Genomic DNA, 23,534 nt, shown 5'->3' on the forward strand with positions numbered 1-23,534 from the left:
TTTCTTTCTACCTTTTGTAGTCAACTTTTAACAGGTCAATTTAATCCTAAAAGCAGAGAAATTAAAAAAAAAAAAATTCTTGAGGGGTAATGTCTTTGCATTTAAAATCTGTATATGTAGTAGAAAGTGAGTTTGATTTTGGAAACATTGATGGAAGAGAAAAACCCTGAACAGGCATATCGATTTGCCGTTGAAAGTGAAGTTTTGTTATAAACAATTTTATTCCAGCCCAACTGTAGCACAAGCCCTAGATGTAAATAGTCTCCTTAAAATGTTTTGATTTGAGATCGTATTAACCAAAAGAATTAATGGAAATGACATTTTCTACTGTCTTACTCTTTTCTGGTGTCAGAAACAGTATTTGGTAAAATCAGATGAGTAAAATGCATGAGATTGTTCTTAAGCCATGTTTTATCCCCAAATAGATGGAAATTAATTAATTTTAGCATTTTAACATAGTTAAGAGTAAAATGAATCTTTATTATAAAAAACAAGATACTGAGTTACCTAGAAGATAAATAAAAAATAAACATATAATATTTATTTGAGGTATTTCATTGAATAAAGTAAGTTGAATTTAGTCGAAGTTGTCAGACTAAATTCAGACTAAAGTGTCAGAAGAGTGTACATGCTCATTTACTTGGTACCCACTTCATACTTTTCTGTGGTTGGTTAATAATATTTACAACCTGGAAGGATTGTTATCTATAGATTTCTTTTCTCTTTTGAGACGGAGTCTTGCTCTGTTGCCCAGGCTGGAGTGCAGTGGTGTGATCTCAGCTCACTGCAACCTTCACCTCGCAGGTTCAAGTGATTCTCCTGCCTCAGCCTCCCAAGTAACTGGGATTACAGGTGCCCGCCACCATGCCCAGCTGGTTTTTCTATTTTTAGTAGAGACAGGGTTTAACCACCTTGGCCAGGCTCATCTCTAATTTCTGGCCTCAAATGATTCACCTGCCTCAGCCTCCCAAAGTGCTGGGATTACAGGTATGAGCCACTGTGCCCGGCCAGATTGATTTTATCTATCAGGTATAGGACAGTGCTGAGATGGCAATCATTTGAACATTAAAGTAATATTTCTGGACAGATTTTAGAGTGATAAACTATCAAGTCACAACAGTTTATATACTATGATCCCATTTTTGTAAATAATTCATAATATACATTCATTATATACAGCAACTTTTTTTTTTTGAGAGAAGTCTCGCTCTTGTCCCCCAGGTTTGAGTGCAATGGCTTTATCTCAGCTCACTGCAACCTCCGCGTCCCGGGTTCAAATGATTCCCCTGCCTCTGCCTCCAAAGTAGCTGGGATTAAGGCACCTGCCACCACGCCTGGCTAATTTTTGTGTTTTTTAATAGAGACGGGGTTTCTCCATGTTGGCCAGGCTGGTCTTGAACTCCTGACCTCAGATGATCCGCCCGCCTCAGCCTCCCAAAGTGCTGGGATTACAGGCATGAGCCACCGCGCCCGGCCTATACAATGCAAAATCTTAATATTAACTTTAGGAGGGGTGAGATTACAAGTGATTTTTTTTTTTATTTCTGCTTATTTTTATTTTCTAATTCTTAAATCCCAGCACAAGCCAAAAAGAGAAAGAGAAAAAAAGGTAATTATTGTAGAACCTGAAAACAGAAATATATGGAAACCCTCAAAGCGGAAAAGGGAGGAAGATCCTGAAGATTCTCTTACGAAGCTCCAAAACTGATAATCCTGTCTCAGCTCTGCCTCCTCAGGAGGAGCATTAGTAGAACAGCAGTGATGAGGACGCAGAGGGAGCAGACAGTAGGTACCACGATCTCTGTAACCATTTGCATGTGACTTAGCAAGGGCTCTGAAATGACAAAGAGAACGAGCACCACAAATGAGAACAGGATCATTTTAGTAAATACAGCTTTATCCCAAAAGCTTTAACTGTATTGGAAAAACTTAAAAAATACCATCCTCAAATTTTCTGATTCTTATTTGCCATGAAATAGAACTTAGTGAATTAAATGTTATTTGAAAATTTTATAGGAGCTTTGTAAATATTTCAGAAAATATGGGATAAATGCCTGAATTTGGTTCTTCTACAAGTGCTATAGTAAAGTCTAAATGTCTCTCAATACTTATACTTTGTAAATTTATCTCAGAATATTAGCAGCCATATTCCACAGTTCCTATAATTTTTATTGGCGGGGATTTGTGAAAGAAAAGTCCTTGGGAAACATTTCCAACTTTTCGAAGATGTTATTGTGTATCTTAAGAAGTGTAGGAATTTGTATGTCGAAATTTTGTATGGTAATTCTTGTATAGTTAAATAATAATCTTTAAGAGTTAATGATAAGCATATGTTATGTGCTTTATTAATAAAATAGTGGCCACTTATGTAATACCCACTTTTAGTTTGTGTGTGGGTACTCTGGTTACTGAGATAAATAAAGTGCTGGACATCCTCACGTGGAGTTCACAGGCTCATGAGTGAATTCTGTACCTCGTTTCAACCTTGTTTATTTTAGTTTAATGGAATATACATTCTTAATATTGCCTGATTATTTAAATGTGTTAGGGGGGGTGCATATGCTATATTGGCCTGTAAAAATAGCTAATTTGGTAAGATTTGGTCTCGCACCTTCCACCTCTGCTATCACATTAAAGATGAGTTTGTTAAAAAAGGAAGCGTAGGCCGGGCGTGGTGGCTCACGCCTGTAATCCCAGTACTTTGGGAGGCCGAGGCGGGCGGATCACGATGTCAGGAGATCGAGACCATCCTGGCTAACACAGTGAAACCCCGTCTCTACTAAAAATACAAAAAATTAGCCAGGCGTGGTGGTGTGCGCCTGTAGTCCCAGCTACTCGGGAGGCTGAGGCAGGAGAATGGCGTGAACTCGGGAGGCGGAGCTTGCAGTGAGCAGAGATCGTGCCACTGCACTCCAGCCTGGGTGACAAAGCGAGACTCCGTCTCAAAAAAAAAAAAAAAGGAAGCGTATTTCTCTGATTGCCCTTACGGAGAAATAAAGATCAAATTCAAAGAAGCAAATGATACGTGTTGGCATTTCTTGATGCATAATTGCATCTTTGTTATTTGACATCTCTGATCCTTTTAGATCCCATTGCATAGGAAATGATGTCTTCTATGAAGACAGGAACCTTGTTCATTGCTGTATCTCATGACTTAAAACATTTCCTGGCAAATAGTGAGTGCTTAATAATTGCTTGCCGAATGAACAAATATAAGATCTCAAGTGTTCTTTTTGTCCTTCATCCCGGTTGGTATAGTGGTTGGCTTTTCCTCTCCTTGCCCAAGCCCACTATAACAAAAATAGTAGGTATATAAATTTGTAGTATGATTCTGCTTTTTGTTTTTTTGTTTTTTTTTTGAGACAGAGTCTCGCTCTGTCACCCAGACTAGAGTGCAGTGGTGTGATCTCAGCTCACTGCAGCCTCTGCCTCCCGGGTTCAAGCAATTCTCCTGCCTCAGGTTCCTGAGTAGTTGGGATTACAGGCACGCGCCGCCATGCCTGACTAATTTTTGTATTTTTAGTAGAGACAGGGTTTCATCATGTTGGCCAGGATGGTCTTGAACTCCTGACCTCAGGCGATCCACCCGCCTCAGCCTCCCAAAGTGCTGGGATTACAGGCGTGAGCCATCACGCCCAGCCTTATAGTATGATTCTGAAAGGATAAAACTTGAATGGATAAAATGGATAAAATATTTATCTTTCATGGTAAATTAAATGCTTTAAAATGCTTATAAATAGAAATTTGACATTGCTTCAAAGAAACCTGATTTTAATCATAGGCAGTTTTGGAAGATTGACTTCAAGTAGAGCCAGATTTTGAGATTTTGATAATGATATGTGTAATTATTTAGTTTAATTATTAAAGGAAAACATTAAAATATACTGACTCACCTGCAGCAAGCCTCTGATTGTTGATAGAGCAAGTTTCCAAAGCTTTGAGGTACCAACTTTCCACCTAATAAAAACCCACTTGATAAGTAATGTTGTCTTAGACTAATTTTTTGCTGTTTCAAATCATTTTTGAAATAAATGTTGGGTAAAAGTAAGTATTTTTTAAAATCTACCTATAGTTTATGTTTCTAAATCATCTTGTAGTTTAAATTAGTTTATATTTACTGTACATCCATGTACATCATAGTGAGGGAGTCAGAGAACAGTCTTTATTCTTGAGTGTACAATCTAGTGCTTTTCTAATAATGTAAAAGTAGCAAATGCCTTATGGTTTTTAGTCACTGCTTACATTTAATAGTCCTACTGGGCTCACCTTAAAATAGTTTTGATAAACAAGTGAAATTTACTTTTTAAAATTATTTTTATTAAGACACTCTATTTTATTTCATTTTTTAGAAACAGAGTCTTGCTCTGTTGCCCAGGCTGGAGTGCAGTGGAGTACTCATAGCTCACTGCAGCCTCAAACTCTTGGGCTCAAGTGATCCTCACACCTCAGTCTCCCAGGTAGCTGGGACTACAGGCGCGTCACCACATCCAGCTGATTTTTAAATTTTTTGTAGAAATGGGATCTTGCTATGTTGCCCAGGCCGATCTTGACCGCTTGGCCTCAAGCAGTCCTCCCACTCCAGCCTCCCAAGGTGCTAGGGTTACAGGTGTGAGCCACCATGTCTGGCCAAGACACTTGAAATTATAGTTTATATTCCCTGCCAATAGGTGCAGCAACATAGAGAATAGAGAGCTGCTAGAAAAGTTTTCAGGTTATTGAAAATGTTTGGTAGATTCTAAAGGATTATTAAGTTTGATTACTTTAGATCTCATTTTGAAGCCAGTATGTGTGTATGGCTCTGCTGCATGGCTGGAAAATAGATGAAAATGATATGATAATTATACATTCAATTTACTTAACTGTTTTTTATATATGTTGAAAAATAGGTAGTATTTGTTTGCATTAAGACACAAGATTTAGGCCAGGCGCAGTGGCTCACGCCTGTAATCCCAGGACTTTGGGAGGCCGAGGTGGATGGATCACGAGGTCAAGAGATCGAGACCATCCTCACCAACATAGTGAAACCCCATCTCTACTAAAAATACAAAAATTAGCTGGGTGTGGTGGCGCGCGCCTGTGGTCACAGCTACTTGGGAGGCTAAGGCAGGAAAATCGCTTGAACCCAAGAGGCGGAGGTTGTAGTGAGTTGAGATCTCCAGCCTGGTAACAGAGTAAGAGTCTGTCTCAAAAAAAAAAAGAAAGAAAAAGAAAAAAAGACACAAGATTTAGAATAATATTTAACTAGAAGTCTCTATTGTTTTTGCCCTGTCATAACTTAAAGCAAATGGAACTCCTTCGTAACCTCTGGTAGTGCCCTTACATTGAAGCTTACGTCAAGCTTGCTCCATTCTAAGCAAACGAGCAAAGGTGAAATAAAGGGCCATGCTGCATGCCCCTGTCCTCTTTCATGGAGGAAAGAGGAGACGTACTTGCCAAGCTCTGTGTGTGTTCCAGCTACCTAGCTCTTCTAAAGTTCAGAACAGATAACATTGATAATTAGGCCTACCTCTCTTGGATTGGGAAACCCATTGGCAATGATAATCTTCTTGTAATATTGAACTGAAGCCTTTGGATAGCGAGGCTTATTTCTGTCGTTAAATTCAACATAGTAGAATCCATATCTATCTGAGTATCCTTTCTCCCATTCAAACTTATCCAACAGAGACCAGGAAGTATACCCCTTTATATTAGCACCATCTTTTATAGCTGCAAAGACATTTTATTCCATTTTAAATATATTTCATTTACTTAGAAAAATAAAACTGTGAAGATAATGTTAAAAATGTTTTCATTTATGAGATGTAGAAGCAAGTTTCAGTCGATCGTGTGTTAGTCACATTTTGTCTCAGTTAAATGGGAAAACTGCAGACAATCTTGGTTTGTGTCTCACCTTTTAGCATTTCATTTATGTATCCTTTAAGGTACTGAATTCTCCACTCATCACATAATTGAGTACAGTGGAATTTTTGAGATGCTCCATTTTCCATCACATATATGGGAGGATTGCCGTATTGAGTCTGAAAGTGAGTCATAGCAACAAATATCTTAAAAATTCTGACCTACAGGTAGGTTTCTGAGTCAGAGGCTCATATAGGAACACATATTCAAGCCTGCCACATTCTAATCAAGTGTGTTTTTGGCATTTAGTAGATGTCAGATAACGTGCTTATTTAGAGATTATTGTAGGCGGGAGACAGGTTCATATAAAGGATGTATTTCTCAATAAATGAGCATTGTTGCCAGGCGTGGTGGCTCTCGCCTGTAATCCTAGCACTTTGGGAGGCTGAGGTGGGCAGATCACCTGAGGTCAGGAGCTCGAGACCAGCCTGGCCAACATGGTGAAAACCTGTTTCTACTAAAAATACAAAAATTAGCCAGGCGTGGTGGCATGCGCCTGTAATCCCAGCTACTTGAGAGGCCAAGGCAGGAGAATCACTTGAATCTGGGAGGAGAGGGGGCAGTGAGCCGAGATCGTGCCACTGCACTCCAACCTGGGTGACAGAGCGAGACTCTGTCTCAAAAAAAAAAAAAAAAAAAAAAGAGCATTGTTGGAGGGGACATGTACTTTGGTCTTGTTCTTTGCCACATATTCCAGTTTAGCGAGAAGGACAGCAAAATAAATAAGGGATGTGAATTTTAGCTAAAGTTATATACATGCAAATGGTTGTGCATGGTAGACATGAGTCTGTAAGGCCTATATTTAGTAGCCTCTGAAGTATGACTCACTAGGTTTATTTTGTTTTATTAACTTTCTAATGTAGGCACCTGAGCTTAAGCTGTGAGAACATGAATTCAAGTCTAAATATCCTTTGAATAGCTTAATGTGATAATCACCTGAGCAAAGTTGAGGAGCCTCCTAAATCCCCATGGCACAGAATATAGCCATTTAGACCCCAGAGCTGGCCAGTTTGGGTCAACCAGCTCTATCAAGTCACGATCATTCTGGTAGCTGGGCCCCTGGCGGGAGGGGTTCTTCCTTTCCGTGATGTACCGAGTAGTAAAATGACCTAATCCCAAGAAATCAGATGTGCCTTTAATGTAGCTCTTCTCCTGGAGTGAGAACACTGGTAACCTTGACATCTCCAGGCCTTGCTCTGCACTCTTTCTTCCTTTTGAGAGAAAAAAGCAGAATTTAACAAAGGCTTATTTTCTCCCAATCACTGTGTTATATATCATGACGATAGTGACATCTTGACATAAAAGGTGGGCTTTAGGATTCATCTGCGTGGGAAGTATAACCTTAGCCATCCAAAGTGGAAGTTTTGAAATTTCAATACTGTCCAAAATATTTATAAGTTTATATTGCTTAAAAGTAGTATTTTCACAGATAATAAGTGGTATGTAGCCATCTGGAAAAAAAGTAGAGTTGGGCTTCTGTATTGTTCCTTACATTAAAAATGGGTAATTTGGCCAGGTGCGGTGGCTCACGCCTGTAATCCCAACATTTTGGGAGGCCGAGGCGGGTGGATCACTTGAGGTCAGGAGTTCGAGACCAGCCTGGCCAACATGGTGAAACCCTGTTGCTACTAAAAATACAAAAAATTGGCCAGAAGCGGTGGCCCACGCCTGTAATCCCAGCACTTTGGGAGGCCGAGAGGGGCAGATCACGATGTTCAGGAGTTTGAAACCAGCCTGACCAACATGGTGAAACCCCATCTCTACTGAGAATACAAAAATCAGGCAGGTGTGGTGGCGCATGCCTGTAATCCCAGCTACTTGGGAGGTTGAGGCAGGAGAGTTGCTTGAACCTGGGAGGTGGAGGTTGCAGTGAACCAAGATCACACCACTGCACTCCAGCCTGGGCAACAGAGCAAGACTGTCTTAAAAAAAAAATAAAAAAAATTAGCCGGGCGTGGTGGCAAGCATCTGTAATGCCAGCTACTCGGGAGGCTAAGGCAGGAGAATCGCTTGAACCCTGGAGGTGGAGGTCGCAGTGAGCCGAGATCACGCCATTGCACTCCAGCCTGGGCAATGAGCAAAACTCCATCTCAAAAAATAAAAACTAGAAATGTGTAATTTTAGCTGCCTTTGGGAAGGGAACTGGAAGGCCAGTGATGGTATGTCCTATCTTTCAAAGTTGTAAAAGCATGTGTCCTCTCACTGACCAGTTCCAAATCTATTTACACTTTACTCACGTATAAAGGGATGTTTGTACAAGCATCTTCATTAGAGACTGAGCAGCAAAAGATTGGAAACAACCTAAATGTCTGTCAGTAGGGACCGGTTACGTAAATGATGAAATATCCATGGTACAACACTACGCAGCCGTTAGAACAAATGAGGCGGCACTTTCTATAGCAATGTGGAAAGCTTGCCAGGATATAGGTTTCCGTGAAAAAACACTTCAGAATGTTGCGTATAATCCTAAGCACATACACTGACACATATACAACCCATCTCTGGAAGTATACTTGCTTCTAGGGAGAGAAGGAGAGAGGCCTGACTTTTTAGTTCATACTTTTTGTACTTTAAAAAATTTGAAACGTGTCCAGGTGTGATCTATGCAAAAATGGCTTTTAATATATAAATCAAGAAAACAACATTTTCCATGAATTGATCTGAAATATAACCTTAAGAATAGTTCCAAAGAGGATAATAGTTTAGATAAAATGAATACAGAGTTTGTGTTATTAAATACCCTTAAGATATTAGCATAAAGCAAATAAAATATTGGCACTTTATTTCAGTTACATTTAGTGACTTAAGAAAAACCACCAGCTGTCATCATTGTCCTTGCACTAATACAATAGCCACTTGCTGCATATGGCTATTAAAATATAGTGACCGAAGGATTGAATTTTTAATTTTAATTTTTAAAATTCTGATAGACGCTGGTGGTTAGAAGCTATTGTATTGGACAGCACATGTATAGAACATTTCTGTCGTTGTGGAAAGTTCTATTGAACAGCACTGATCTGGAAATACTTTTGTTTATGTATTTACTGTGAGTAAAAGAGTACTTCTGAGAGGCCTGGAAGTAATTTGTGAACAAGATTTCAGGCAGAATGCTTTCAGTACTAAATAAAACTTCAACTGCTTAGAGGATCCTTCTTTCTACATTGTGCAAAGGAAAAGTTCAGCCTGTTTCCCACTTGTATCATCACAGAATTGGAGTTGAGAGGGGCTGGGATTATTGGCGTTAAGCCCAAAATGTGCTGTCTCGCAAATAATCTATTTGGCTTTGTAATGCAGTCTTTCTGTGGCACCTGCAATGGCCTCTGAGGGCCCCAAGAGAGTGAATGCACTGTGTGAATGATAAGTCGTGTCTACAGGGACATGGGCCCTGACAGTCCCTTCATGAAGGCTTTTTCCTTATGCATCTTGAGGAAACTATTCTCAAGATTTTGAGTGTATGTGTATAGATGTGTCACAGAACTGATTGACACCAAAAGATTTTTAAAGATTGTATCTAATGCCTTCATTTTCAGATAAGATTAAGAACCAAAGAGGTGAAGCACCTTGCCCACAGTCACTCACAAGTTAGTGGTGGAGTTGGTATTAGAACTTGCTACCTCCTGTTCAGATAAGTATGTTTGATAAATGTGTTTTATAGAAAGGGGCATTTTTCAAATGTTGACAGTTCTCTCTTAATCAAACACCTAAAATAGCTTTGTTGTGTGTAACGGTAACCCAATTCCAGTGTTATTTTTGTCTCCTTTTTTTTAGGGTGAGTGCCAGCTGATACCTTTAAATCAGAGATAATATGTTTAAATTTCTATGGTCAGACACTGCCGGTTACCTACACCCAGCAGTCAGTCCAATGCCTGTCTTCCATGCCCCCTTCCTTCCCAGCCTCTGGGGCCCTAGTTATGATGGTCTAGGGCATCATCTGACCTAACCATGTGACAGTTCTGTCCCTTGAGGCACAAAGGGACAGAAGCTGCTTCCTGGGAAGATTTTTCTTTTTCCTAAAAATAGCTAAGAAGAATGGCCAGGCGTGGTGGTTCATGCCTGTAATCCCTGTACTTTGGGAGGACAAGGTGGGCAGATCACTTGAAGCCGGGAGTTTGAGACCAGCCTGGCCAAGATGGTGAAACCCCGTCTCTACTAAAAATACAAACAATTGGCTGGACATGGTGGTGTGTGCCTCTGATCCCAGCTACTCAGGTGGCCAAGGCACAAGAATTGCTTGAATCTGGGAGGCGGAGGTTGCAATGAGCCAAGATTGCACCACCGCACTCCAGCCTGGTTAACAGAGTGAGACTCTCTCTGAAAAAAAAAAAAAAAAAAAGGAACAAGAAAAGGATACCTGCATTCACCACTTCTATTCAACATAGTAATGAGAGTTCTAGCCAGAGTAATTATGCAAGAAAAATAAATAGAAGGCATCCAACAGTGGCTCATGCCTGTAATCCCAGCACTTTGGGAGGCTGAGGCAGGCAGAGGCGGATCACAAGGTCAAGAGTTCGAGACTACCCTGGCCAATATGGTGAAACCCTGTCTATACTAAAAATACAAAAATTAGGCCCTGGTGGCGGGCACCTGTAGTCCCAGCTATTTGGGAGGCTCAGGCAGGAGAATTGCCTGAACCCGGGAGGCAGAGGTTGCAGTGAGCTGAGATCATGCCACTGCACTCCAGCCTGGACAACAGACTGAGACTCAGTTTCAAAACAAACAAAACTGTTTAGAAGAAAACATGGCCTGGTGTGGTGGCCCATGCCTGTAATCCCAGCACTTTGGGAGGCCAAGGTGGGCAGATAGCTTGAGCCTAGACGTTTGAGACCAGCTTGGACTACATAGTCAAACCCTGTCTCTACAAAATATACAAAAAATTAGTTGGGCTTGGTGGTGTGTGCCTGTGGTCCCAGCTACTTGGGAGGCTGAAGTGGGAGGATCACTGGAGCCCAGGGAGGTTGAGGCTGCAGTGAGCCATGATCGCCCCACTGCCCTCCAGCCTGGGTGACAGGGCGAGAGACCCTGTCTCAAAAAAAAAATAATAAAAAATAAAAAAAATTACTGGCGTGACCCACTAGGGAGGCTGAGGTGGGAGATTCACCTGCGGTCAGGAGTTCAAGGCCAGCCCGGCCAACATGGTGAAACCTCATCTCTAGAAAAAATATGGCCGGGCGCGGTGGCTCAAGCCTGTAATCCCAGCACTTTGGGAGGCCGAGACAGGCGGAACACGAGGTCAGGAGATCGAGACCATCCTGGCTAACACAGTGAAACCCCGTCTCTACTAAAAAATACAAAAAAAATAGGCGGGCGAGGTGGCTGGTGCCTGTAGTCCCAGCTACTCAGGAGGCTGAGGCAGGAGAATGGCATAAACCCGGGAGGCGGAGCTTGCAGTGAGCTGAGATCCGGCCACTGCACTCCAGCCTGGGCGACAGGCGAGACTCCGTCTCCAAAAAAAAAAAAAAATGGCAACACAGGTACATTTTATGTGTATTTTTCCACAATAAAAAAAATTGGGGGGAAAATGGCCAAGAAAGCCCACCCCAAAACATATTATGACAGAGCAATTCCCTTTTCCTGTCTTTGGGTGTTGACATGTGAAGATGTGATACCTGGGGTTGCTGCAGTCATCTTGTGGTCATGGGGATTGGTTGATGGGCTAACTGAAGGTACCAGAGTGGAAAGATGGAATAAGCCTGGGTCCTCAAGGGCACCCTTGAAGGCTAGATTACCTAGCCCTGCATCACCCTTCTCTGGGCTCAGGTGAGATGATAAATTCCCTACTTCAAGTCATTTTAGGTAGAATTTTCTGTTATGTGGCAGTTAAAAACATCCAAATTGATATATCCCTGTAAGCCTTACCTGTATTTATTCTCTTCTCCAACACTGGAAACTGGAGCTTGGAAAGTATTTCTCCATTGACAGAAAGAACCGACAATAGAAGTGACACAAGCCCATGACTGCATCTGAGCTCTCTCCTGCTTGACTGCAGTTAAAGTGGGGTGGAGGAAGGGGCAGGGCAGCAGAACATAAGAGAGACCAGCCCAAAGAACCACCACGTTCTTCCCTGAGTTCTGAAAATTCTCAATTTCCAGGTCTAGGGAAATTGAGAGGTCTAGGGTTCCTCCCTGCTAACTCAAATGTGTGGTTCTCAATTCTTTCAAGTCTGGATTATCCCTTGAGTACCTCACCCAGGCCCGATGAGCTCTTCAACCCCCTGCCTTTTGCTTGTTTCACATGGGCTCAATAACTTGCCGTAGTATCTGCAGTTTAAAATGAGGCTGGGCTCACCAATGTAGTCCTTCATGACTTGGGGGTAGTCACCAGCATAAATGGGGTTGGCAAACCAGCCCAGACAGAACTGTAGGTATCTCTCGGCAGCCTCTATGTCCTTGGGGTTACTAATGTCCACAGGTTCCCCCCAGTCACAGTTCAATGAAATTCCCACCAGACCTTAAAAGAAAAGAAAGAAAAGGGAGTGGAGAGTGGGCGTGCCATTGCTGCTCCGGGTACTTGGCTGTCCTGGGTACATGTGTGGGGCCACAGCTCACCTTGCTGCTTGCTGCGCCACGTGGTGTTATAAGAATGCCAGGCTTGGGCGTGAGCCTGAAAAGGGAGCAGAAATGCATCGTAGGTGCCTGGCCCATCCATTTCAATCTGGGTGGCCTTTCTTTCCTTCCTAACTTTAGACCTATCATTTTCATCCATCCAGCCTTGTTTATCCCAATCCAGTCTTCCTTCCTCTAACTTCGTGAGGCACTTATTTTCTTTATACTGTAAATGAAACTTGATGTAAGTCTGGCTCAAACAACTTTGTTGTTATTTATCGTTTTTAGGATTTTTGCTAAAGTTTCCTGTTTTGTTCCTCTTAGTCCTCAGTGGCAACTAGGCAGTGCTTTTCCCAGAAGAGCTCAGTAAGTTAGGAAAAAACCAAGGGTCTGAAATAGTCTTGAAAAATGGAATCTAAAATACACCAACCTGCCTTCTCTTCATATTCTACCAGTGACCCGCTGGCCTGCCTGAGGCTATTTCAGCTAGCCACCGCACTTGGGTAGTTCGACACCTAAGAGAGATGGAAAGTCATCTAGAACAGTGATTCTCAGTGTGTGGTCTCCAGACCGAGATCATCAGGATCCACTGGGAACGTAATAGAAATGCAAATCCATGGGCCCTTGCCAGACCTACTGAATCAGAAACTCAAAGTGGGGCCCAGGAATCTGTGTTTGGTGGTTTTTTTTGTTTTTTTTTTTTTTTTTTTATCTTAAGATGGAGTCTTGCTCTGTGGCCCAGGCTGGAGTGCAGTGGTACGATCTTGGCTCACTGCAACCTCCGCCTCCCGGGTTCAAGCCATTCTCCTGCCTCAGCTTCCTAAGTAGCTGGGAGTACAGGTGCCTGCCACCACACCTGGCTAATTTTTGTATTTTTAGTAGAGATGGGGTTTCTCCATGTTGGCCAGGCTGATCTCAAACTCCAGACCTCAAGCGATCTGCCTGCCTCAGCCTCCCAAAGTGCTGGAATTACAGGTGTGAGCCACTGTGCCTGGCCAGCAATCTGTGCTTTAATAAACTTTTTTTTTTTTTTTTTTTCTTGAGATGGAGTCTTGCTTGTTGTCAATGCTGGAATGAAACTCCTAGGCTCCAGTGATCCTCCTGCTCAAGCGATCCTCCCTCCTGCTCAAGCCTCTCAAATAGCTGGGACAACAGCCATGTGCCACCACATCTGGCTCAGTAATCATTTATTAAATGATTATGATGCTTGTTAAAGTTTGAGAAGTACCAATTTAGAAGACCTGAATATCTGAAGGCTATAGAATTTGGGGTTGTTTTGTTTGTTACTCACGGAGAACCTTTATCAGACTTCGTTCCTTATACTTCCTTTTGCCAACCAGCAATAACCAAGTGAATCATGGTATTGTCTGATGAAGTGGAACATGTCAAAACAATAACAGAATCACATCTCTTCAGGCCGGGTGCGGTGGCTCATGCCTGCAATCCCAGCACTTTGGGAGGGTGAGGCGGGTAGATCACGAGGTCAGGAGTTCAAGACCAGCCTGGCCAACATGGTGAAACCCTGTCTCTACTAAAAATACAAAAAAATTAGCCGGGTGTGGTGGTGTATGCCTGTAATCCCAGCTACTCAGGGGGCTGAGGCAGGAGAATGGCGTGAACCCAGGAGGCAGAGGTTGTAGTGAGCCGAGATCGTGCCACTGCACTCCAGCCTGGGCGACAGAGTGAGAATCTGTCTCTAAATAAATAAATAATAACATCTCTTCAGCTCACTACTTTTGATAGATAAAAAGGCCCAGAAAATGACTTCCATGTTTAATATTAAAAATATCTTGAGGCCGGGCACTATGGCGCATGCCTCTAATCTCAGCACTTTGGGATGCCGAGGTGGGGGAATCACCTGACGTCAGGAGTTCAGGACCAGCCTGGCCAACATGGTGAAACCCTATCTCTATCAAAAATACAAAAATTAGCCAGGTGTGGTGGCACATGCCTGTGGTTCCATCTACTTGGGAGAATGAGGCAAGAGAATCACTTGAACCTGGGAGGCAGAGGTTGCAGTGAGCCAAGATCATGCCACTTCACTGCATCCTGGGTGACAGAGCAAAACTCAGTCTCAAAAAATATAAAAATAAAAATATCTTGAGAGCTCTGCCCTTTAAATATTCAGTTTAAGAAATCATAAGCCAAATGTAGAAAAAATGAGAAAATGTTCTCCCTGATATGAGTTTGGGGGTCTGGAATGTCACCCAGTGGTTCCTTGCCTTCCAGCTTAGACAGATTGTCCACCTTCTGCTAAGTGTCCTTTGGGGCCAATCCCACATGCCTTGTATCCCTGTTCTCCAGTTATCATCATCCATATCCTCATACATGTCCTGTAATGTGACCCAATTCCCTCTCCAGTGACAAGGCTTTCCAGTAGCCCTTCCTTCCTGTAGCGTCTTCTCCGAATGGCCCCTTTCCTCTCTTGCTGTGGCTGATGCCTGCCAGCCCTAAGAGCACCTCCACTGCAGCTCCTTTGAGCAGAGGCCATTTTTTCCATCACACTCCACATCCCTCTGAGCTGGGAGTAAGGTGGAATCTGCCTGCTCATTATCGCTGCTTCCAAACTAGTTTTCCTTCCTCCTTCAAAACTCCCAGGTTCTTTGAAGCCACGCTCTGATGACCACTTCTAACCTCTCTTACTGCTGTCCTTGATCAACCCCAGTTACTTCCGCTCATTCATGGAAGATTTTAACCCCTGGCTCGCTGTCACATCCCTTCTTCCTCCTGTCACAGCTTGGACCTGTAGTTGATGCATTTCCACATGGATGTGCTCCATCCCCTTGGCTAGGCTGTAAGCTCTTGGGAGCCGCTATAACAGCTCAGCCATAGTGTCCCCCAGCGCCCTGAATGGCAGGACACGCCCTCCATAAATCGTCACAGAAAGGAAGGTGCTATGGAGTATGCTGACTCGGAGGTGGAGTGGCAGAGGACCAAGCTCAGGCTAGAGCCCCTGGGGAAGGCTGAGCTGACCCTGAGGCTGTTCTCCCACCAGAAGGACCCCCCTCACCTTAATGATGTGGTGTGCTGCCTTGTACAGGCCGGTGCCTCGGAGCTTCAGGCCCGGTGCATGGTGGCCCGTCTCATAGCCTTTTTCTGCCATTGCCTATAGGGACAGCAAAGCAGGACCACAGGATCCATAAGAAGTGGCAGGGAGCGCCACATTCTGCCACCTGGAGGGGCCTCGCTTACCCGAGGATCACTGAACGTGATCCAGTGCTTCACACGGTCCCCAAAGGCCTCAAAGCACAGGTTGGCGTAATCTCTGAAGTGGTTGGCCATGCTCACATTCTGCCACCCACCGTATTTGACCTGGAGCAGCTGTGAACACAGAGAAGCAGGTGCCCCATGAATGAACCGCAAAGTAGTTTAGATGTGGAGATAAGCTGTGCCACAGTCCTCAGACAAACAGGAGGGAGGCCGCGCAGGGAGACTGGGACTCTCATGCTTAGAAAGAACTGGACAAATTGAATATTTAAGAAAAATTGCCAGGGGAAAGGGGCCTAATAATGGGGAAGCATCTTAGATCTAAGTTCTGGAGAAATGAGATCTGATGCTGGGGTGAACACTGTGATGAGGATTTTGAGGGCCACGGAAATGTCAGAAAGCTCCTAGAAGCCTTGGGGCAGGATCTGCCTTCTTCGGCCGAGGGCTTTCCCAACCAAAGGCATCTGCCCATGATGGCAGAATCCTCCCAAGACTTGTCACTCTATCGAGACTACCTGTCCAGCTCTCCTTGGCGGGTTCGAGGGATGTTACTGGGACAGGTTCGTGAAAGCAACCAGGGAAGAAACTGGAAAGTTCATCTCCCTACAGCCTGCTCTGCCCTCCTCCCCAGTTAGAGGACTCTGGTAGCTCCCATTCCCACAGAATAAACCCAGTTCCCAGTCATCTTAGCTCGGCACTTGAGGCTTTTGAGGTCTTCCCCAAGCCACTTCTCCAGCCTCTAACCCTTCCCTCTCCTACCTGCTCCCCAAATTCTAACTGAACCAAACTGCTTGCCCAGCTTCCCCCTCTTTGCAATGCACCCTCCAATCAGAACACCCCTTCCTCCCACCTCCTGCCCAAACCTTCCAGGGCACCGATGGGACCACCTTCTCCCCAGTGAATGAAAATATTGCCTGAGGCCAGGCGCAGTGGCTCACGCTTGTAATCTTAACACTTTAGGCGGCCGAGGCAGGCAGATCACCTGAAGATAGGAGTTCGAGACCAGCCTGGCCAACATCGTGAAACCCTGTCTTTACTAAAAATACAAAAATTAGCCAGGCATGGTGGCACATGCCTGTAATCCCAGCTACTCGGGAGGCTGAGACAGGAGAATCACTTGAACCCAGGAGGCAGAGGCTGTAGTGAGCCGAGATCATGCCACTGCACTCCAGCCTGGACGATGGAGCAGGACTCCATCTCAAAAAAGAAAAAAAAAAAAAAAAAGAAAATACTGCTTGAATCACAGTGACATAGTGACGTTCTGAAGCATGTTATGATTTCATGGACATTACTGGGGCAGGGTCATATATGAGTGCCTGTGATACGGCTCAAAGAAATTGGAGAAAAAAGGCTAAACTTGTTCATTATGCTATGTCGCCAGATCTCTTTTTTTTTTTTTAATAGATGGAATTTCGCTCTCATTGCCCAGGCTGGAGTACAATGGCACGATCTCAGCTCACTGCAATCTCTGCCTCCTGGTTCAAGCAATTCTCCTGCCTCAGCCTCTCAAGTAGCTGGGATTATAGGCTCCCGCCGCCACGCCTGGCTAATTTTTGTATTTTTCGTAAAGACTGGCCGGGCTGGTGTCGAGCTCCTGACTTCAGGTGATCCACCCACCTCAGCCCCACAAAGTGCTGGGATTACAGGCGTGAACCACTGCACCTGGCTGCCAGATCTTCGTTAAAAGACGTATCTTTATAGTTTTAAAAATTCGTTTGTATGCCAAGTTTTTTAGAAAACAAAAGGATTCACTCTTTTCACTTACTACACACATCAATTAAAGCAGTATGACCTCCCTGCCATACATGAGTGCTTTGGTTTGAATGTTTCTGTCCCCTGGAATTCATGTTGAAACTGTATCCCCTGTGTTAACAGCATGGGGAAGTGTAGCCTTTGGCAGGTGATTGAGTCATGAGGGCTCTTCTCTCTTGAATGGGATTAGGTGCCCTTATAAAAAGAGGGACACAGCATTCAAGGCACCATCCTGGAAGCAGAGACTGGGCCAGAATCTGCACCTGCCAGTGTCTTAATCTTGGACTTCCCAGCCTCCAGAACTGTGGGAAGATATATTCCCGTTCTTTACAAGTTACCCAGTCTCAGGCGTTCCGTTATAACAGCAAAAGTGGACTAAGACAGTGAGTCAGAGAGATTTTTCCACTCACTCACATCTTACAGTCGTGCACCAGAATCCAGACCCTAGTCTCTGCCCCACCTGGGCAACCCGAGTCCTCAAACTGGGCTCCCTCCTGCTGAGCTGAGCACCGCTTGGGCCTGGGAGCCTGCTCGGGTCCTCACCTGCGGCAGATCCCAGTGGTGCAAGGTCACGATGGGGGTGATGTTGCTGCTCAGAAGGGCATCGATAAGATCACTGTAGAATTGGATTCCCTTCTTGTTCACCTGCTCGGCTGCAGGTGAAATAAAAGAAGATGCTACGAGAAAGGACCTTGGCCTTGGCCTTGGCCTTCTGGAGTGCAGCATTCCTGGGCCCTGTTGCTTTTTGAAGGCCTGAGGTACCCTCAGCCCACCAGCATTCTGGGAGCCCAGTTACCTGCAGAACCTGTGAGAGCTGCTACTATCAGCAACCACGTTCATGGGCTGGTCTCCCTCCCCAGGACTCTGTGGTGCCCCTGCAAAGCCAACATGGCCGGAAGGGGCCGCACCTGGGCTCAGGAGGGGTTTCCCTGGCTCACCTCGGACGCCTGTGGGCAGGAGCCGGGGCCAAGACAGGGAGAATCGGTAGTGGTTGACGTGCAGTTCCCTCAGCAGAATGATGTCCTCCTGTGCAGACAGGGGTGGGGAAGCAGGTCACCTGGGCCCTGGGCATGGGAGGTAGGGGTCCATCGGGCTCTAGGGCCAAGGCTCACTCTTGTCTGTGGCTGTTGGTGGGCAAGGAAGAACCTGCTTCCTCACCTGTACAACAGAGGTGATGCCACCTGGCCACTTCAGGCAGGGGATATGCCAAGAGTCAAAGAAAACACAGGACAGGGAGGCACTTGGAAAAGTCCATCAGGATGCCCCTAGTATACCTGGGTGATGAGTTCCTCAAGAAGCCATCCAGAGAGGAAAGTGGGTGCTGAGGATGAGCGGGTCCCACTCCCTCCACACGGTGCAACTCACAAGCAGGGACCAGGGGTTCAGGCCACTGTGGCTGTAGGCCCTGAAGCTGTGGGATCAGTCCTTCAGCCCCTGTCACTTGGCCTGAGGCACTGGCTCAGGTGAGGCCCCGCTTTCCTTTCCTTCTACATCCACCTCACATCCTGGCCCCTCCCAAACCTTCACCCCCACTGGCCCTGTCCCCTCTGGCTGCACTGGGGTACAGGGTGTTTGGCAGAGCATGGGAATGACGTTGTCACGAGGGCTCCCCCAATACGTCACTCCCTGCCTCCCAGCTAGGCATGTGCTCACACCTGTGCACGCACACACACACACCCCGCACTCACCTGGACCTTGTAGTAGCCATCACAGGCTACATCTGCTGTCTCATTCCCGAGCACCTTCCCCTTCCCACTGTGTGTGAAGACGTCCCATATGCTGGGCCCTTTTCCGTCCTGGTCCCAGGCGCCCTCCGTCTGGTAGGCAGAACTGCCCACGCCCCAGGAGAAGCCTGCAGGGGGAGACCCGTGCTGGGTCCCAGGTGCTCCCATGTGTCACCCAGAGCCAGGGCTCCGGGCTGTGCCTCCCAGGCCTCAGGGACTGCCCCTCCGTACCACGCTGCCCCTGTCCCACTGGGGCCTTATCTTCCTAGGAGGGTGAGCGTGTGAGGCAGGGTAGGGGAAGATATATTAAAAACATTTTTTGCACAATTTTAGCTCTAATTAGCATGTATTATCTGTGTAATTTTTAGTAACTTCAAAAAAAAAAAAAAAAAAACCTGTTAGGAACTTTTAGAACAACCATGCAAAGGTAGGTTTCTCATCCTGCCAATCAGGAAGCAAGAATACCAAACTCCTTGGCAAGTCAAGACAGGTGGACAACAGACAGGCAGACAGACGAACAGAGGCGTGGCCGTACCAAGAGGGAAGTTTCCATAGTAGAAGGAGGCCTCTTCTGGGGACCCCTTCCCGGTGGCCCCGAGCCCGAGCACCAGCAGTAGCATCCACAGAAGGGTGGTGACCCGCACTGGCTTCATGGTACCTGGCCCTCCCCCATACCTGAAAAAGTGCAGCTGGCTCTGCAGGCGCCTGCAGCCAGCCTGGTGGCCAGGTCTTGGCTTAGGGCAAAGGCCAAGTGGAGAGAGGAAGGGAAAGGAGAGCACTTGATCCCGACCCAGCAGCAGAGGCTGAGGCTGGACGCCTGATGCTGTTCCTGTGCCTGGGGAGCTCCGAGACTGATGGGCAAGACTCCAAACCATCCCTTCTCCCTACCTTGGCTCCTGTCTGACGGGGGAGACCCAGCCCATACCCCTGAGTGGCCTCTATCTAAGGGGGAACCACCTCTACCTTAGGGAAGCTCCAGTCTTAGGGGGCAGGTGGGAAAGCCCACAGGGCCCTTTGGCTCTCCCATCGACAGGCAGACCCCTCCCCCAAGCCCAGGTCGCCCATCCCAGCGCCTCTGTCCTGCGCACCAGGGAGACCCCTCCCACTGGAATCTACTCTTTGGTGCCAGCCCAGCCAGCTTACCCAGGATCGTCCTTGGTCCCAGACACCCCCAGAGCAGTCGCTGGCAGCCAGAGCCCTCTCCAACTGACCCCTAGGGCCTACGCTGTCCCCTGAGAGAGGAGCCACAGCCCAGCCGAAGGCTCTGGTTGGGGGTGTGGTCTGTGGCTACAGAGACTTTCAATAGCTCCATTCAGTGGGGGCCGGGCAGGAATGCTGAGCTGGCCAGCAGGGCCTGAGTCAGCAGCTGGGGAGCTTGGCGCTGGGCCAGGGGCGGGCGTGGGGGGGCAGGGGAGCTATCAATCAGCACCCCCATCCCGGGACAGAGGGGCAGCCAAGGAGGGGAGGAGAGCTGCTCCTCCTTACCCCTTATGGGCCTGACAAGTCACCTTCAGCACACTGCAGTCCTTCGAGTCCTGAGCTGGGGGTGGTGCAGGACCAGTGTATGTTGCCATGTGTCTCTGTCTACTTGTCCCAGCTGCCAAAAAAAAAACCCACCGTAAAAGATACAGTTGGTTTTTCCACCTTGGCCTTCTCTATTTGTATCCCTCATTCATTCCTTTCCTCACTCATTCATTCAACCAACATCACCTGCTAGAACGGCCCGCCCTGTAGTCTCAGCACCTCCTGCCCCCATCTGCTGTGGCTCCCTTCCCTGCAGTGCCCTCCCCATCAGAAAGGCCTCCTTCACATAGCTCAATTTCCAACCTCCCTGCCTTCAGCTGAGCCCTCACCACAGCTCTCTCAACTAGGCCTTACTGCTTTGTTGTTGGTTAATTTCTTTGTACTCTTCCTTTGGGTCTTCAATGGGTAGCACCTCCTCCAGGAAGCCTTTCTGGATTCATGCACCCTCTGGCCAGGCTAGGTTCTCTGGATTTTGTCTTTTTTTTTTTCCTTTCTTTTTTTTAAACAGGGTCTTTCTTTCTTTCCTTCCTTCCTTCTTTCTTTCTTTCTTTCTTTCTTTCTTTCTTTCTTTTCTTTCTTTCTTTTTCTTCTTTCTTTTCTTTTTCTTCTTTCTTTTCTTTCTTTCTCTCTCCTTCCTTCCTTCCTTCCTTCCTTCCTTCCTTCCTTCCTTCCTTCCTTCCTTCCTTCCTTCCTTCCTTCCTTCCTTCCTTCCTTCCTTCCTTCCTTCCTTCCTTCCTTCCTTCCTTCTCTTTCTTTTAAACAGTGGCATGATCACAGCTCACTGCAGCCTCGAACTCCTGGGCTCAAGTGATCCACCTCAGCACCCCAAGTAGCTGGGGCTATAGGCATCCACCACCATGCATGGCTAATTTTTTGTAGAGATGGGGCCTTGCTATGTTGCCCAGGCTGTCCCTGGGTTTTCCTACAGCCTGCGTTTACCCCTCCCACCCTGCGCTTCCACATCAGCTGTTTATGTGTCTGTCTCCTGCCCCGTTGTAGGCTCCTGGGAGGCAGGAGTGTGCCTGCCTGGTTCATCAGCATCCAGTCCTCTAGTGCTGCCACCTAGTGGACGCTCAATAATGTGAGTAGGCCGGGCGCGGTGGCTCATGCCTGTAATCCCAGCACTTTGGGAGGCCGAGGCGGGCGGATCACAAGGTCAGGAGATCGAGACCATCCTGGCTAACACTGTGAAACCCCGTCTCTACTAAAAATGCAAAAAATTAGCCGGGCGAGGCGGCGGGCGCCTGTAGTCCCAGCTACTCGGGAGGCTGAGGCAGGAGAATGGCGTGAACCCGGGAGGCGGAGCTTGCAGTGAGCCGAGATCGCGCCACTGCACTCCAGCCTGGGCGACTAAGCGAGACTCTGTCTCAAAAAAAAAAAAATAATGTGAGTAAAATCGAAATAATACAATAATGAACCTAACCATGGCGAACGTTGATTGGGTGCTTCCTAAGGTCCGGAGATTTTCATGTATTAATTCATCAACCCCTGGGATAAGGTGATAGACGCAGCTTCGGCTGCGGTGGGGCGGAAGGTTCCGGGCTCCAGCAAGGGCAGGCTTGTACTGCTGTGTGGACAAAAGCTGGCCCCATCTGGACTGACCCCGGCCTCGTGGTGGCCCTGCTCTGAGGGTGGTGCTATTACTGGACCCGTTTGAGGTTGAGGAAACTGGAGAGCTCCTTCAGGCCTCGCTACCTAGCAACTGTGCGGAGGTTTGCTGAGGGAGGCTGGGGGTGGTGGGGTGGGTTTGCTGCGGGGAAGGCTTCTTTCCTGGGGCGCCCAGCTGGTGGACGGGGCCAGGTCCCTTGGGCTTTCCCTGGTGATGCCTGTGGTGAAGGCACTAAGATATTTATTCCCAAATTCTGACGTTCCCCAGGCGCTTTCATGGGGGCAGGAGTGATTCTCAAAGTAGATGCCAGGGCTGGGTCCCTTATAAAAAATGTAGTGATTGGATGGGGGTGTGTCAATAAGGATATTTCCCCTACCAGATTTCCTACCTGTCTGCCCTCTAGCCTTTCCTCAAGAAACATTTCCTGAGTCCCCAAGAGGCCCTGGCCAGAGTAAAGTAGGACTTGGCCTATGCCCTCTGGAGCTAGGAGTCTCATGAGGACAGGAGGCGAGCATGGAGGGGAATGGGGAGGTTCTGGATGTTGTGCAGGGTGGCCAGGGCTGTAATGGATGGAGGGATGGAACGCTGAGAGGCTCGGGGTGTGGGGCTGGCTTCGAAGGGACATGACACTTGAAAGATGCAGAGACATTTGCCAGGCGTTTGTGGAAGCACACAGTGGGGAAGGCATTGGAACAGGTGGAAGGACAGCAAGAGTAAAGGCCCTGAGATATGTTTCGGGACCTGGGAGGCTGGTATCTTCTCTCCGCTTGCATCTGCCCTCCAGTGCCCAGGCAAGGCTGTGTCCTAAGGGGTGAGCAGGCCGCTGGACAGGCGAGTGGGCTCTGGGGACTCTGTTCCTTGGGCTGAGGTAGGCAGGAAATATATGACTTTAAGAGCTGATGGTAGCCCGGCATGGTGGCTCACGCCTGTAATCCCAGCACTTTGGGGGCTGAGGTGAGCAGATCACCTGAGGTCAGGAGTTCGAGACCAGCCTGGCCAACATGGTGAAAACCCATCTCTACTAAAAATATAAAAATTAATGGCCGGGCATGATGACTTACGCCTGTAATCCCAGCACTTTGGGAGGCTGAGGCGGGTGGATCACCTGAGGTCGGGAGTTCAAGACCAGCCTGATTAACATGGAGAAACCCTGTCTCTACTAAAAATGCAAAATTAGCTGGGTGTGGTGGTGCATGCTTGTAATCCCAGCTACTAGGGAGGCTGAGGCAGGAGAATCACTTGAACCCGGGAGGTGGAGGTTGCGGTGAGCCAAGATTG

At 46.7% G+C, this 23,534-nt stretch overlaps 2 protein-coding genes across 6 annotated transcripts in view; one reads left to right on the forward strand and one right to left on the reverse strand.

Annotated features, from left to right (window-relative positions):
- ZWILCH (zwilch kinetochore protein) overlaps window positions 1-2,444 on the forward strand; it is a 46,085-nt gene extending 43,641 nt beyond the window's left edge. For all 5 annotated transcript variants that reach the window (XM_077939613.1, XM_015142530.3, XM_028851064.2 and 2 more), the window contains one exon: window positions 1,580-2,444. The gene's annotated coding sequence lies outside the window, so the exon portion shown is untranslated. The remainder of the gene's footprint in view (window positions 1-1,579) is intronic.
- Window positions 1,719-20,128, reverse strand: LCTL (lactase like). The gene is made up of 13 exons (XM_015142532.3): window positions 19,659-20,128; window positions 19,088-19,251; window positions 18,338-18,425; window positions 17,943-18,052; window positions 15,633-15,761; window positions 15,451-15,546; window positions 12,444-12,498; window positions 12,184-12,345; window positions 6,835-7,109; window positions 5,891-6,017; window positions 5,507-5,706; window positions 3,894-3,957; window positions 1,719-1,834 (listed from the first exon to the last, which is right to left on the reverse strand). The coding sequence occupies exons 1-13, from the start codon at window positions 19,996-19,998 to the stop codon at window positions 1,719-1,721; spliced, it is 1,926 nt and encodes a 641-aa protein (XP_014998018.3). The 5' UTR covers window positions 19,999-20,128.
- Between the last annotated feature and the right edge of the window lie 3,406 nt (window positions 20,129-23,534).

This window comes from Macaca mulatta, chromosome 7, assembly GCF_049350105.2.
Source record: "Macaca mulatta isolate MMU2019108-1 chromosome 7, T2T-MMU8v2.0, whole genome shotgun sequence".
NCBI classification, from domain to species: domain Eukaryota; kingdom Metazoa; phylum Chordata; class Mammalia; order Primates; family Cercopithecidae; genus Macaca; species Macaca mulatta.